This window comes from Gossypium hirsutum, chromosome D01, assembly GCF_007990345.1.
Source record: "Gossypium hirsutum isolate 1008001.06 chromosome D01, Gossypium_hirsutum_v2.1, whole genome shotgun sequence".
Classification (NCBI taxonomy): domain Eukaryota; kingdom Viridiplantae; phylum Streptophyta; class Magnoliopsida; order Malvales; family Malvaceae; genus Gossypium; species Gossypium hirsutum.
This window is the reverse complement of record NC_053437.1, coordinates 2,608,145-2,623,501: the sequence shown is the minus strand read 5'-3', so window position 1 is coordinate 2,623,501 and position 15,357 is coordinate 2,608,145. Positions and strand designations below refer to the sequence as shown.

The 15,357-nt window shown below is 32.5% G+C and overlaps 3 protein-coding genes across 3 annotated transcripts; all 3 read right to left on the bottom strand.

Moving 5' to 3' along the window:
• Nucleotides 1-63: 63 nt before the first annotated feature.
• LOC121213734 (pentatricopeptide repeat-containing protein At3g24000, mitochondrial) lies at nt 64-2,611 on the bottom strand. Its single transcript, XM_041086744.1, has one exon. The coding sequence runs from the start codon at nt 2,132-2,134 to the stop codon at nt 158-160; it is 1,977 nt and encodes a 658-aa protein (XP_040942678.1). The 5' UTR covers nt 2,135-2,611; the 3' UTR covers nt 64-157.
• Nucleotides 2,612-5,171: 2,560 nt separating this feature from the next.
• LOC107944844 (sodium/hydrogen exchanger 6) lies at nt 5,172-10,671 on the bottom strand. The gene is made up of 19 exons (XM_041087826.1): nt 10,666-10,671; nt 10,394-10,557; nt 10,180-10,291; nt 9,146-9,208; nt 9,024-9,043; nt 8,847-8,944; nt 8,486-8,514; nt 8,360-8,391; nt 8,214-8,261; nt 8,058-8,118; nt 7,881-7,978; nt 7,710-7,785; nt 7,581-7,600; nt 7,387-7,484; nt 7,202-7,311; nt 6,253-6,336; nt 5,865-5,962; nt 5,443-5,525; nt 5,172-5,372 (listed from the first exon to the last, which is right to left on the bottom strand). The coding sequence occupies exons 1-19, from the start codon at nt 10,669-10,671 to the stop codon at nt 5,347-5,349; spliced, it is 1,326 nt and encodes a 441-aa protein (XP_040943760.1). The 3' UTR covers nt 5,172-5,346.
• Nucleotides 10,384-11,671, bottom strand: LOC121213733 (sodium/hydrogen exchanger 6-like). The gene is made up of 4 exons (XM_041086743.1): nt 11,565-11,671; nt 11,025-11,200; nt 10,880-10,931; nt 10,384-10,746 (listed from the first exon to the last, which is right to left on the bottom strand). The coding sequence occupies exons 2-4, from the start codon at nt 11,191-11,193 to the stop codon at nt 10,677-10,679; spliced, it is 291 nt and encodes a 96-aa protein (XP_040942677.1). The 5' UTR covers nt 11,194-11,200; nt 11,565-11,671; the 3' UTR covers nt 10,384-10,676.
• Between the last annotated feature and the right edge of the window lie 3,686 nt (nt 11,672-15,357).

The window sequence follows — 15,357 nt, the reverse complement described above, 5'->3', positions numbered from 1 at the left end:
TCTTTTAATCTTTCAAACCCTAATTTAGTTAAATCTATTCATATCTGCAATTTCTAAAAAGTCTAAATAACATTGGTTCCACATTAATGACAGAAGACTTTACATCATACAAGTTTTATAGGATTTCGCCTTTGGCTAATGGAATTCTTCACAAGTATTACCAAAAATTCCCACAAGAACAAGACCCATCATAGAAATGATGGAACCGATTGGTATCTCTTACAATGATTTCCCTTCCAACAACTTTGGACACAAATTTAAATGCTGAATGACAGTCACCACAAACCCTGATGTTCTTCTTGATACGAATTGTGGATCCATCAGGCGAGTTGAGGAGTGCAAATGCCAATGCAAGCTTCTCACTATGGTACTGCAACTTCACTTCCCTCTCTTGTTCATCCATATAGAACAACACGTGGCTCGTGTCAGGAACATATCCAATTTCCTTGATCCTTGCACTGATCTCCTCCCACTTCTTATAGATTGCCCCCATTTGCGGGTGGGAATCATCGCTTGCCACAAACATATGGACTGTGTTTTGAATTTCTACCCAACTACAAGCAGGCTCCTTCTTCACCCCACTCTCTTTCATCAGTTTTCTCACTTTAGCAGCGTCTCTCCACCTATTGCCGGAGGCATAGATATTGGAAAGCAAGACATGGGGTCCCGAATCATGAGGATCGAGCTCGAAAACCCGTTCCGCAGCAAAACTGCCCATTTCTACATTCTTATGCATCCTACATGCACCAAGCAAGGCTCCCCACACAGCTGCAGTGGGTTGGATTGGCATTTCGTTTATAAACCTCAGAGCTTCATTAAGAAGACCGGCTCGACCAAGAAGATCAACAATGGTAACATAATGTGAAATCCCCGGTTCGATGTTATACCTATTCATCGACTTGAAATAGTATTGCCCTTCCTCCAAAAGCCCAGCACGACTGCAAGCAGTGAGAAGGCAAAGGAACGTTATATCATTAGGGACAAGTCCGATATTCAGCATCTTTTGAAAGCATTGCACCGCTTCCTTGCCAAGCCCGTGCTGGGCATATGCTGTGAGCATGGAGTTCCAAGACACCAAATCACGCTTTACCAACCTATCGAAGATCATTTTAGCATCTTGGATACTACCAGATTTAGCATACATGTGGAGGAGTGTGTTGCCCATAAAAGCAATAATCTCTCCACCGGATTTGATCACATGGGCGTGCACCCATTTGCCTTGTTCTAAAGACCCCGTGGACGCACAGGCACCAAAAATGCTGGAGAAGGTGAAATGAGTGGGCTGAAAATCTTGTCTAAGCATTTTCAAGAAGAGACTAAGTGCACGATCAAGTTGGCCTTTCCTAGCATGGTCAGCAATCAATGCATTCCATGAGACCTCGTTTTTCGTAGGAAGCACATCAAAGACGAAGTGGGCCTCATCCATGCAACCACAGCGAGCATACATGTCCAAAAGGGAACTGCCCACATAAACATTGGAGTGGAAACCACACTTGAAACTGAAGCCATGAAGTTGAGCACCATGGAAGTAGATTTGGGGCGTATCAGGGAGTGCAGCCGAAGCCTTTAAAAGGCTAGACAAGGTGAACTCATTGGGAAAGAAACCAAGGGAGAGCATTTGAGGGAACAAAAGCAGAGCATCCAAAGGACGATCATGCTGAGAATAGGCAGTGATCAATGTAGTCCAGGTGACCATATCTTTCACAGACATTTCGTCGAACAAATTGCGAGCGTCATCCAAACAACCACACTTAGCATACATATTCAAAAGTGTATTGAGGATAACAACATCGCCTCGGAAATGGGAGTTCGAAATGTGTGCATGGACAATTTTCCCAAGCTTGGGCTTTCTCAAAAAGGTACATTTTTTCAGCAAAAGATGGTAGAGCGTTGGGTGGGGTTCTAAAGAACCCTCATCGACGAGGTCCAGAACGTGAAGCCCAGTCCCCGAAGGATTCAAGCTCTTAAGAAGAAGATCCTTATCTTGAACGATGCAAGATGAAAGATCCGGTGGTATTTTTGGTTCAATGGATGCAACTGCGGCGGTGCTAAAACGGGAAGAATAGTGAGTAACATGAAGTAGAGAGAAGAAGGTGATGCCCTTACATTTGAATTTGCTTACTATGAAGCTCATCACCTCCCCTTGAAGAGAAAACAAACAATTCAAGGTTACCCCAGATACCCAAATCTTGTCAACCTAACGATCGTATTGGAGATTTACAAACCCTAAACCCCAAACAAGAAAGAATGGATAGGGACCTGAAAGACCGTGAGGGCAACGTCACTGTGACCTCTGAACAGAAACTGAAAAAATATTATTTTTTTAAAACCCATATTTCTATTCCGGATTGCCGGAATCTGAAAGCACGGCGGCGATTGGCGGCGCTGTTTCGTCTGTAAAAGGAAAGCTTTGAGAACCAAAAAGAGAAACGAATAAAACAGAGAGAAGAAAGAGGGTTTGGGCTGGGCTGATTGGGTTGGGTTATATAGTTTGTGGTTGTATGGGTCGGATTTTTTATGACAGTTTTTCATGGATCGGGTCAAGCCGATTTGGATTGTTATTCCATTTAAAAAAGGGTAAATTTTAGAATTAATCACTCAACTATTAGCGTGTTTCTATTTTGGTTACCCTAATTATGAAAATATTTAATTTAGTCACTAATATTTTAGATAATTTCTATTTTTATCACTCACGATTTAGATCATTTCTATTTTAGTCATTCTCTGTTAACCATTTAACAGAAATGATGATGCGGCATTTCTTTAACTCGTATAATAACACGTTTAGTTCTCAATATTTACACATTTTTATCAATGTGATATTAATTCTAAATCATTCTAATAAATTTAACCGTCTATATTTATAAATTCTATCAATTTGATCCTCAAATTATAATCATAAATAGTATAATTATTTTTTTTATGCATCATATTCTATCCTTGCACTATAAAAAAAGTAAAAGATAAAAGTTTACAAATATAACTATAATAATAAATAAATTATATTAAAATAAATTATAATCATAATTAAACATTTTAGACTGTAATTATTTTTCGTCGATGTATCTTCTTTGTTTTTTGGGGATAACATAAGTTTTGGTTTCTAAACTTGATAAGTAGGTCTACATACACCCTTAAAAAAATTTTATTCACTTTGGCCCCTGAATTTGAAAATCGTTATTTATTTAAGCCTATTATGTTAATGGCCATAAAAAAAAGTGAGATAATGTAACTTTTGGTCTTTAAACTTGGCAAGTAGGTCCTCATTGGCTCGTTTTATAAGCTCGGACACTATTTAACCAAAAAAGTGAGCCAAAAATTTTGTCCAAGTTCGGCTCAGATAAGAAAGCTAAAACTTGAGCCCAGCCCGCCCATATTAAAAATTTTTATATAAAAGAAAATTTTAAAAATATAATACATCAAAAACTCTAGACACATTAAAATAAATATTTTCCAAGAAATTGAAAATAAATTAAAAAAAGTCTTTATAATTAAATAACATTAAGATAGATACATATTAACAAGCAAATGCCTCTAAAATAGTGGTAAAATTAACAATAAAACAAGAGTTATGTAATATCCAAACAGTATTAAAAAACAGTAGCAACATAATAATAAAATAACAGCAAAACAATGAAAAACAATAAATTTTTTTTTTTTTGCAAATTTGAGTTGGGCCCGAGCCGAAAAAAGGGTTTTTTTACCCAAATCTATTTTTGGAACTTATCTTTTTGTTCAAACCCTCTCACTTTTCGAGCCGAACTTCCACTTCGTCCCATTCTCAAGTCTAGCTATATGGTTTGACTATTATTTTCATTACATTTCCAGTTTTGTTTTTTTGTAACTCAACACTTTTTTTTAGAGTAACTAACTATTATCATGTATTTACCATGATAACTTGGTAACAAACATTACACAAATATTATTTTAGTTTATAATCACCACAGACATTACCAGAAATCTTCACAAGAATAAGACCCATCATAGAAAAGATAGAACCGGTTGGCATTCTAATCCCTACTCAAAAACTGGGTAAATCAGTGTCTGTACTTTAGGTTAAAGAGTAAGGTTCTGTTAAAAGTTCCATCCATCTACAGATAAAAATTGGTCCCTCTATGTCAGCATATGACATGTGCCACTATTTGATTGTTTTGCTACTCATATTAGCTTTTAAAAGTAGAGATGGATAAAACTTTTAACAAGAATGACCGATTTGTTTTTTTGATCAAATGTATAGAAATTAATTTATCCATTTGTTGGGTATAAGTCAAAATGCAATCTGACACCTATTGCATAGGCTTTTATGGTATTTTAACCTATTTTTTTTCCTGGTCAAATGATAAATTCCATTAGCGTAAACAAAGTTACAAAAACTAATTACTTTTGATAAAATGAACATCTTACCCTTAATCCCTTGGTCTAAATTTTCTATAAAGTAAGAGTAATTGTTGATTTCATCAAATTTATCGAGTGTTCTCAAGATGGAAAATTTTGAGTAATGCTACATCCTTTTATCAATATTTTCATTGTATGTTTTTCCCTTTTAATTACAGTAATATACATACCTAACGTACACATAAAAACTATTATTCTGTCGTGACAACGTTAAAATTTTAACAGCAAGTAATTCATAAAGTTAAAAAGAATGAAAAATTTTAAGAAAATTCATAAAATTTTTAAAAAACTATTCACGCCAACAATGAAATAGATATATACTATCATGTAGATAGTCACATCAATGCTGATAAGATTTTAATAGTTCAATAAACTTTTTTGTAAGAAAAAAATCAATTTAATCGACAAAAATGATCAAAGTATCAGAATGGGACTAAATTTATCTTCTTAGATATAAACTTCAGAATGGGGCTAAATTTATCTTCTTAGATATAAACTTATGAACTCAAAATTTTTAACTTCGACATTAGACTAAATTGTTTATAATAAGTTTTAAAATAACTCAAAATTTATGCATTCTCTCCTATGAACTCAAAATTTTAAGAAGATTATAAAAATTAAAGTTTGAAGACGAAAATGATCAAAACTAGAACCAGAACCAAAGTATCAGAATGGGGCTAAATTTATCTTCTTAGATATAAACTTAATATAAAAATTAATATTTTTAAACAATAAAGTAAATCTCAACAAACATTAAATTTATGCATTCTCTCCTATGAACTCAAAATTTTAATATAACTTGGCAGATTAATAAGGAATGATAATATGAGTAACTCAATGTTTCCTCCACACCCAAAATGCATTGAAAATTTCATCTCTATGTACCAGAAGTTAGTTTCCTTTGTAGCAGAGCATTTGAGGACACTTATCTATTGGCCAAGAAACCCTCCCCTAAATCCGCTCATCTAATAAAGCTTCTGAAAAAGAAAAGTGATTAAAGCATAGATGTAAATAACATAAAATAAAAAGAATTTAAATTAAATTTACCTTCTTCTTCCTCATCATCTTCATTCTGGCTAGTGAAAAATGGAGTGAGGTAATTCCTATCTAATGCAGTGAATGATGATGTTCTGCAAGGCCATAAATGGTGTTTTTTTAATTCAATAAATGAAAGAAATTAGATGATTACTTCATGGTCTAACTTTGAATTTTCATCCCTTTACAAAAACTGAGAAGTTAGTGATTCTAGTTTAATCTGTCAGAACTCGGTTAGTCCAGTTGTCCTTAAATTCAACAGTTCAGTACTTTATATGCAAAAAAATCAACATTTTAAATTCATGTGTTTATTAACAATTAAAGTAACTTAGTTTTTGTAAAGTAGAGGGACTAACTTCTTAATTTTTGTAAATTAGAGCATAATCCATATATTACTGAAAGTAAATAAAAAATAAAAAAAATCTACATGTTACCTTTTGTGGAATTCTTTCAGTTTCATCTTTATTCCGTTTCCGGATGTTCCATCTTTCTTAAAAGATGGAGCAACATAGCCATTATTAACATCAAAGCTCTGCAATGAAGTCATTGATCAGTACTACCGAAAATAAAATTACTTGTGTTTACACCCGGTTTTCTCTTATATATATATATATATTTAAATTCACAACAAAACACAACCACCCTCATGAAGGCAGCAGCAATTTCCTATTTCAACATCTTTACTTGGTTATCATCAATTTGAACAGTTCAAATAGCAAAGTAAGCATTGGATTAAATTTAACTTTTTGTGTTGAAAACATAACTTGGTAAGTCGGCATATAAAAAGTTTATGCGACATTGCTAGAAACGATTGAAACTTACTTCACCTAAGTGACCGTCATGGCTATCTCCGACAACATGCAGAGCTTCTAGCATCGTCCCTGTTGAACCTCCAATTAACAAAACCTGTGACATTTCGGGAAAATATAAACAGTTACTGGAAGGATAAGTATCAATTACAACATTCAAACTGTGGAGCATTTAGAACTCTTCAAACGAGTATATCCAGATGATTCAGCTATGCGCATTACACTGGCCATGCAAGATCTCACCTTAGATTAACAGTAGCTCCAATTAGGAACATACCTTTCAATATGGTAACGAACCATTATAAACCACCAAACCAAGATGACGGCTAGTCTAAACACTCTAATAGCAGAATAAAACTGAAATATTTCCATAAGTACTACGAGATGATTATATTAGCAAAATTTATAAAATTCTAACTCCAACAGTCTTTTGTAGGTTATCCACTCCGGAGGATGAAGATTATATTGCAAAGACGATACTGAATTTTTTAGTGAACCATCAGAGTGCAGTGCGCCAAAAGTAGCATAATTTGACACCACATTTTACTAGAATAAAACCACGAGTAAAGGAAGTAGAAACCAATCACATCAACTACTCTTTTCGCAGTTTAAAGCAATAAAGACTCAGCTACCACTTCATTGTTCAGGTGCATGCTGATTGCAGAAGGTAGAATAATTAGTGTAGTAAACTAATTCAGTTCATTATTTTGCTTAGGAAATGCCAATTTTCTCCCCAAATAATGGGAGGAAGAGGAAAAAGAGAAATTATACTTTCAAGTTCTCTCCAGCAGGTAGTTGAATATTTTCGAAAGAAATGAAACAGCGACTTGTAAATAACTACTGCCCTCAGATCTAAGCAATGAGCGTGGAATGGATAAGCAAATTTTAGGACTTACAAAAGATAAAATTGAAATTATTTCCCAGTACAATAGTTTGTTAATTTAAAGGTTCTTCAATCATACCGACAAAACAACTATGGCAGTTGTTGCAGTGAATATAATCTGACCACGTCCTTCTGGAAGATCATGAACAGATTGCAGAGCAAGGGCAAACGCCATTGCTCCTCGAAGTCCTAACCAAGTTAATAATAATTTAGTATTTTGGGAAGGTATAAAATCAACTATGATGTAAGTATGATTTTTCTTACCACTGTACCAAAGTGCTTTTTGGTGTTTTAAAGGTATTTGCCTATGGACAGGACGAACCAAATTGACCAGATATGCACAAGAAAAGACGTTGGCTGCCCTAAAGATTCAATTACACAACTGCATTAATTATTCTACTCATGGTCCCTCAATAATATATGATTTAAAAACTGAAAGACCAATAAATCTCATTTACCTGGCAACTACAATAAATAACTGACGTGATTATGAAGAAAGTAAAGGAATAACAATGACGCTGAAATTCAATACAGCCACTAAACCTAAGTTCAGAAGCTGTAATAATAATAATAATTAACAAGGATACAATTGAGAAAAAGATAAACCCCAAATGCGACCAGCTGTGCTTTTCCATGGCAATATCAAAACCCATGTAAATAAATCTGGAACATTGAAAAAAGAATCAATCGTCAAAATGGGAAGGTATCACATGGACGAAGTTAAATCAGGTCATATCACATAAAGATGACTCTCTTACGTAAAAGTCTCAGCCAGTGATGAGATTAAGTGAAAAAAATCAGATACAAATTGCTGAGAATTTTCTGACAAATTTGAGTAACTGTAGTGCTTCATCACCTAAAACAAAGAAAAAGTTCATCATGCTGCATCAGCTTGCATTGTTCTACTACTCAATCAGCATAACAAGTTCACTTACAATTGCTGTGAACAATATTGACACGATACCAGAGAGGCCAAGTCCTTCCGCAAGCATGTACCTAGAAAGGCAAGATGTTTTCATAACTGTGCCATGAATCCATTAAATATAAAATGTAGGAAAACAGAGAATATATAGGGCCATAAAATTGCTTACGAGAAATAAGGAAAAAGAACAAAAAGACAGCACTCCAAGTTTTGAAGACTGAGAAGAGCATGTCAAAAGATGTGTCAGGGAATTTCAGAAGTTTTTATGCTAAGAAGTTTGATGAAGGAACCAAAAGATGCAAATGCAGTACTTACTTGTCAACATCTAATCCAGCATACTTAAAGAGGTTCTTGGAGTTAAGGTTTAAAGGTAAAAGTAATAGCTTGTAATTTATAGCATCAAACATGGTATATGAATATAAAGTCAATCAGAAAGGATATTAGAGCAGAAACAAATCCAACTCCAACACCTGCAGAGCAACAAGGAAAGCATCTTCGTGATTGTGATTAAAAGGACATACAAGTATGTAATGGGTAGAATTTTAATCATAAGTTAATAGAAAATAACTGCACTGAAAAATTTAGATTGAATTTTCTTTTCTTTTTCAATTTGTCCTATTTTGGACCCAAAGAAAATAATGCATTCTCCATTTCCTGAATGGTAGAATAGCAATGTATTCACTTGCATCATGAAGCATAAGAAAACAATGTTCCTTTTCTTTTTCCAATTAAAAAGATTAATTAGTAAGTAGATTATAGCATAAGAGAAATTCACTCAGTAAGACCAAAGGTTAAGACAAACCTGCAGACATAGAGCCAACAAAGGTCTCGAGAAACCTAAAAATCACCATAAAGAAGTTTTGCGCAGATGATGCATGCTTTCTTACAATGGACATTGTCCTGCATAGGCAAACAACGTTTTAACTCAAAAACGAAACTAAACAATCAAATCACAGAGGACAACAAGTACTTCACATACCTGTACAAAGATATTGCCATCTACATAAAGAACCAATTCACCCAGTAAATAACGTGCATGCACATGTAAGATGTTAAATACGAGAAACAAGAAACCATCAATAGCATGCTAGAAAAACTTACAGCATCATTTAAAACAGATTCTCCAAACACCAAAGCATAAAGGTTCGTATCAGTGCCAAGTTCCTGCAATTAAGATCATCATACATGGATACAAGGTCTAAAAGTTGAAATGGGATGGTTTGTTGCTTTTACCGCTTAGACACTACAACACAGACACTCAGAAATCTCTGTATAACTACAAACTGACATTTCATTAAAATTAATGAAAGTCCAGTTAAGCGATGGATTAGTAAAAGGAAACAACAAAAGACCTTCAAAGAATCAGTAGCAATAGAAGGTTTAGGTTACCATAAGTATTTGCAAAACTTAAGCAGCTAAGCAATTACAGAGCAAGATATTTAAGGGAAAGAGAGTATATCTAAGACTTTTCTTTTGGAAGGTAAAGGTCCACATGTTTGCAACTGAAAAAAAAAGTTGCTTCACTGTTATATATATTATTAGGATCCAGTTTCGTTTTTGCTTTTGGAAGAAAAAGAGAGAAAAGGCCGAATCCAACACTATAGAAAATAATAATACTTTTGATAATTGAAAAATAAGTTTTTAAAATTTTTCGGGGAATAAAATGCATGATTATTCTTGACAAAACAATTATGTTAGATATGGTGTTGCATATACTTATTTGTTCACTAATAACCATAATTTGTTTTGCTTTCTCTATTTATTTTTTGCCTTTTATATACTTTTCGGGAAGCAAATTCAAATGGCAAAACGAAAGAAGCAAAAGAAGAAACCAAATGGAGCCTAAGTTAATCTCAGTTAAATCACTTTTCTAAATTAAGAATACAGAAACAAAAGGTATAATGATACTTCAAGAAGTACATATGTGTCTTGGCAGCAGCATGGAAGAAGCACAATTTTATGTGAATATTATTATTGTTTCTGATCATAGAAATTATTGCAATACAATAGACCTTCACAAATTTTCATATTTGGTGTTGGACTAGTTGTACGACATGTATCATAGTATAGCTATGTTTTCATTTAACCTCACCCTCCCACAATAAATAGCCAGGATGGTAGCATAAAAACCTGACCTGAAATATGGAAAGAACAGTAACAGGGTCGGTTGCTGATATAAGAGCACCAAACATTAGGCATTCAACAAAAGGAAGTCCGTACATGAGGTACATGCGACCACCAAGATAGCTGTACATATGCGGCTAGATTATACAAGGCAGTGGGGGAAAAAAAGAACAGACTGGTTTGTTTTTTGGCTTCTTTTTTTTTTTTATAATTAAGAGTACTCACACTAAAACTCCTGTAACAACTGAAGCTATAAAAGTCCCTAAAATAGCAAATGTGACAATGGCTCCAAAGTTAGAGAAAAAGGGTTTCTGCAAAAGGGGGCAAAACGAGGTGACAATTAACAGAGAGATCAACCATGCAAAACTCGAAGAGTGTAATGCATAATACTACTACTTACAGCTGATAAGCTGAAACCTGATTGAGTGCCCGAAACAGAAAAGGTAGTTAAGAAACACAATCAATGAGGTATCCTAGAGTGATAAATAGAAACTAGCAATCATAGGTTTTAAGGATATAATATTATTGGAGGTAAGAGAAATAGGAAGAAGAATTCCTCATGGAAATTGAACCACGCCCTGCCAAAGGAATAAGATACGATGAAATTCACGGTTTGCCAATTTTATATCAAACAAGATCGAAATGGAAAACAAAGAACAAACAAAACAATATATATATATAATAACAATAATGGGGAAAGAAATGAAGGACCTGATGCTTGTTTCAGTGTTGGAGATGTTAGCAAGTCCACCAACAATTAAACCTGGTAGAAAGACGATCATTTCGTGACGAAGGAAACTAAAGCGTCAAGATATATAAAGATAAATGAAGAAGGAAATTATCCAAATTGACTAACCGATAAGCAAAGAAGCGCCGGCCTCAGGGAGATAGTAGAACTTGTGACGGCGAAGGACATGGCCGAGGACGAATGAAAGGACGAGCATCATAATTTGAAGGAGAATCCCCACTCCAGCGGCTTGCTGCTCCTTTTCGGGACTTCCGCTTTCCTCCGGTGAAATTCCCATGCTTTCGCTTTAAAAATAAAAGAGAGAAAAATAAGACTCTCACGGCGGATCAGTGAATCAATGACCACCTACAGCCTCCTACTACGTTGTCGCTCACGCCGATTTTCCGATAATGCCTTTTCGTTTTTCTTCTAGTTACCGGTTGCGATTTTCTCTATTCCATATATTCAATTTTCATTTTAAGTTAACAACATAAAGCTCTAAATTCAAATTATCTCCGATCACGTTACCAAAGAAGATCACAGCCAAGGTTTCGTAGTTCGACCAGTGGTCGAGCCGCTAACATAATTATTCCTATTAAAAACTTTTTTACAAAAAAAAAATCATATTTTAACCCAATTTCGAGTGATTCACGTATTAAATCATATAACCTTATTTTCGAATCAATTAGACCGGTTCATGAATTGGATCAATCCGAAAATTAATAGTGTTTGGATAAAAATATAGGTTGGAAAAATAGACTTCAACAACAACAAAAAAACTAAGACCTTTTTTTTTATTTTCTTTAATTTATTTTTAATTTATTTGAAAATATTTATTTTAATATTTTTAGTATTTGTTATGTATTATTTTTTAAAATATATATAATAATATAAAATAATTAATTCGGGCGGGTTTTGTCAAGCCCAACTTTTAACATTTTTATCTATATTAGGCTTGAGCAAAATTTTAAACCCATTTTCAAATTGGGCTCAGGCTTATCAAACAGGCCTAAGATTTTGATTAGACTCTACCGGAACACGGCTCGCTCTAGCCCATGAACATTTCTACCTCGAATCAATTCGATCTCATTTATACAGAATTGATTATACCTATGTTCTTTTAATATTTGAATTTAAAATTATATTATTTGCATTATTCGGATATCTAAATCTATTAAATAATTTTCAAAAATAGAAAATCAATAAATAGATAACAAATTCAGATGTCCGAATTCAATTTTACTATTTAGAATAATAAAATGGGTTTGAAATTGGATGCAATTAAACAGTAAATATGCAAAATTAAAACCATTTTGGATAATAGATATGTAAGTGTTAACATCGACATTTATTACACTCTTGATATGGATAATAATCATAACATTTAAATTTCGATATCATCTAAAACCGTAATACACTAATTTATAAAAGTAAATTAAACCCGAGATGGGTTTCAAATGATAACTTAAACACAAATCATTTAAAATTTCACTTGTTTAATGGACTCACAATATTTGATTTTCTTTTAATACAAGTTTGCTTAACTTTTATGTATTTATTGATATTAATAACCTTTTAACCTAACTGTATATTTGAGGTTAGATTTATCATTAAAAAGTTTACTCGATCCATTTAATGACAAAATATTTATATTGGAATGAAGAAATAGTTGACATCAAATCTTGAGTTCATTCCTCGGACACAATTTATACTTATAAGTTTACTCTCTTATATATATATATATAAAATAAGCATGTTGGGTACAATTTATCAAACATTCAATGTGTCATCAAACACAATGGGGTGAAAAATCTCCGAATAAACCAAACCAATAATACAATTAACATTCTCTTGTAAGGATCATTGAGCAAGCCTACTTGTTGCACCTAGACTTGTCCATGTAGCCCGAACCAAAGGTTCACCTGAAAAGTAAGAGGATTTTGGTAAAAATATAGACTTGAAAATCGGATTTAAGTAAAAGAAGGCCCATTTAGAAAATGGGTCGAGCTTGACCCGAATTTGAAAAAAAACTGTTGTTTTGCCACTATTTTGCTAGTGTTTTCCCACTGCTTTGTTGTCATTTCATTATTATATTGCTACTATTTTGTTGTTATTGTTTGGATATTGTATAACTCTTATTTTATTTTTTTTGCTATAATTTTAGAGGCATTTGCTCGTTAAGTTGCACATATTTTAGTGTTATTTAAGTATAAAAAAAAATTTAAATTTATTGGGAAACATTTATTTTAATGTTTTTAGTGTTTTTTTATGTACTATATATTTTAAAATTTTTATATAAAAAATTAAAAAAATTAATGCGAACAAATCGGGTTTACATTTTAACATTTTTATTCAGACTGGATTTGAACAAAAATTTAAACTTAATTTTTAAGCCAAACCTATCAATCAGACCTAAAATTTTATTAAGGCCGAAAAACCCACATTGACAATCATATTTAAAAGCAACCAAACAAACGCCAAGGGCCTTCTCAATGATTCAGTCATACATAGAAAGGTCAACCATTTAATTTAGAAACAAAAGCAAAACAATCCATCTCAATGGTGAAGCTACCAAAGCTGCTGCGCCAGTTTGAGTGCACTGATGACAACATGTGCCTCGACCGAGAGCGCATCAAAAGCTCCCCATAGTCGCTAGGGACACAACCCACTCGCACAAGTCCATTTGTGTCTCAAACAACGTCATAAGCCACTTATATGCTCGTCCGTCTTAATCTTTGGCTCCGTTCCTCTTGGTGCTTCCCACTTCGCAATCCGTGGTCTAGTGGGAAAGATAAGTCATGATCATTTTGCTAAAGATTGTTAAAAGGGGACAAATTTTGATAAATTCATACTTGATTATATTTGCTCGTTTTTTACATAATACTAAAAGTTATCTACAGTCCTTTACAACTCATAAATAGGAGAATAATGTTATTTAACACACTTGAACCCATGCCCTCATGTATTAACAACAATGCCCATACCAATCGAGTTAAGGTTTAATCGGCACTTCTTGAGAGACACTTAAAACTTGGCATTCGTATTGATTTCCTTGATATTTTTTATTATTATTGGCATAATGAAAAAAATAAGCTTTTAACGTTTATATCTTTTGTCAATTTAACACTTATTTTTTTTAGTTAAATTTGACCCTCGATCTTTTAAAAAGAATCAAATTTGACCATCAACCTTTCTGAAAGAGTTGAATTGTTGTTGTTTTAACGAAAATATTTAATTTATTTTATTTTTTAAATATTTTATAAGTTTTAAATTATTTGTTAAAATGACATATATAACAAATAATGTCATGTCAACATGAAGTACACATAGACTGTTATGTGGTTGTCAGCCCAACATCATTAAAATTTTAATATTTTAGTCAACATTTTCATTAAATAAAAAAGTAATTTGACTATTTTTAAAAAATTAAAAACCAAATTTAACTAAAAAAATCCAAATTAATTAAAAAAATACAAATATTAAAGACTAAATTCATCATTATACCTTCTTAATTTCCAAACTTGTGAATTACCGTTGTTCTTATCTATGTATCTCTCATGTGAGTTAATTTTGATTTTATCACTTTAAAAATTTAGAAAATTGCTGTAAAATTTTCCTATCAAATCCTAATAATCATGTTTTTTATTAGATTTCCTTTAGCGCCCAGATTTTGATTCGATGAGATGCAAGTTGAAGATATTTAATAAAAAAAAAAAAAGTTGACCATAGATTATGATATGATCTCACTCAATCTTACGAATCTAAAATTTTACATGAGATAAAATAACATATTATTGGTGCGGGATTTAAAAATACTATTTACGGGACTAAATTTATATTAACATTGTCGATTACATATTTGATTTTTTAAGGGTTCGAATAGCAGAATTTAAAATTTTAGAGAGTTTAATGTAATAAAATTCATCTTAAAAGGACTACTATGTAAATTTCTAAAAAAACTAAGGGATAGTGACCCCCACCTACCCGTTATATCTGCCAATGCATATTATGACACAACATGGGTAGAAATGTTATTAACAATTTTATAAAATATTTGATAAAAAAGTTAAATTTGATTTAGGTTGAAACTGTAAATTTGAGATAGTAAATTATAATAATTTGTAAAAGGGAATGTGCTTTCGATAATTCCATAACTAAATTGGGATCCAATTGATGCGTGACATAAACTCAATCGAGCATATTATGATAGTATACATAGATATATTTGACTTTCTTTTTTTTTTTGCTCCCGGTAATGATGAGTTTAATGAGGGATAAATATCAAATCTATACATGAACTTTGTTTGATTTAGTGCGATTATATACATGAAATTTTAATTTAATTCAATTTTCACAAATCTTTAACAATATTATGAAATTAGCACCGTTTTATTTTGATATATTGCATACACAAATAATTATATTAATCAAATTTGAAAATAAATGTGTACAATTGAATTAA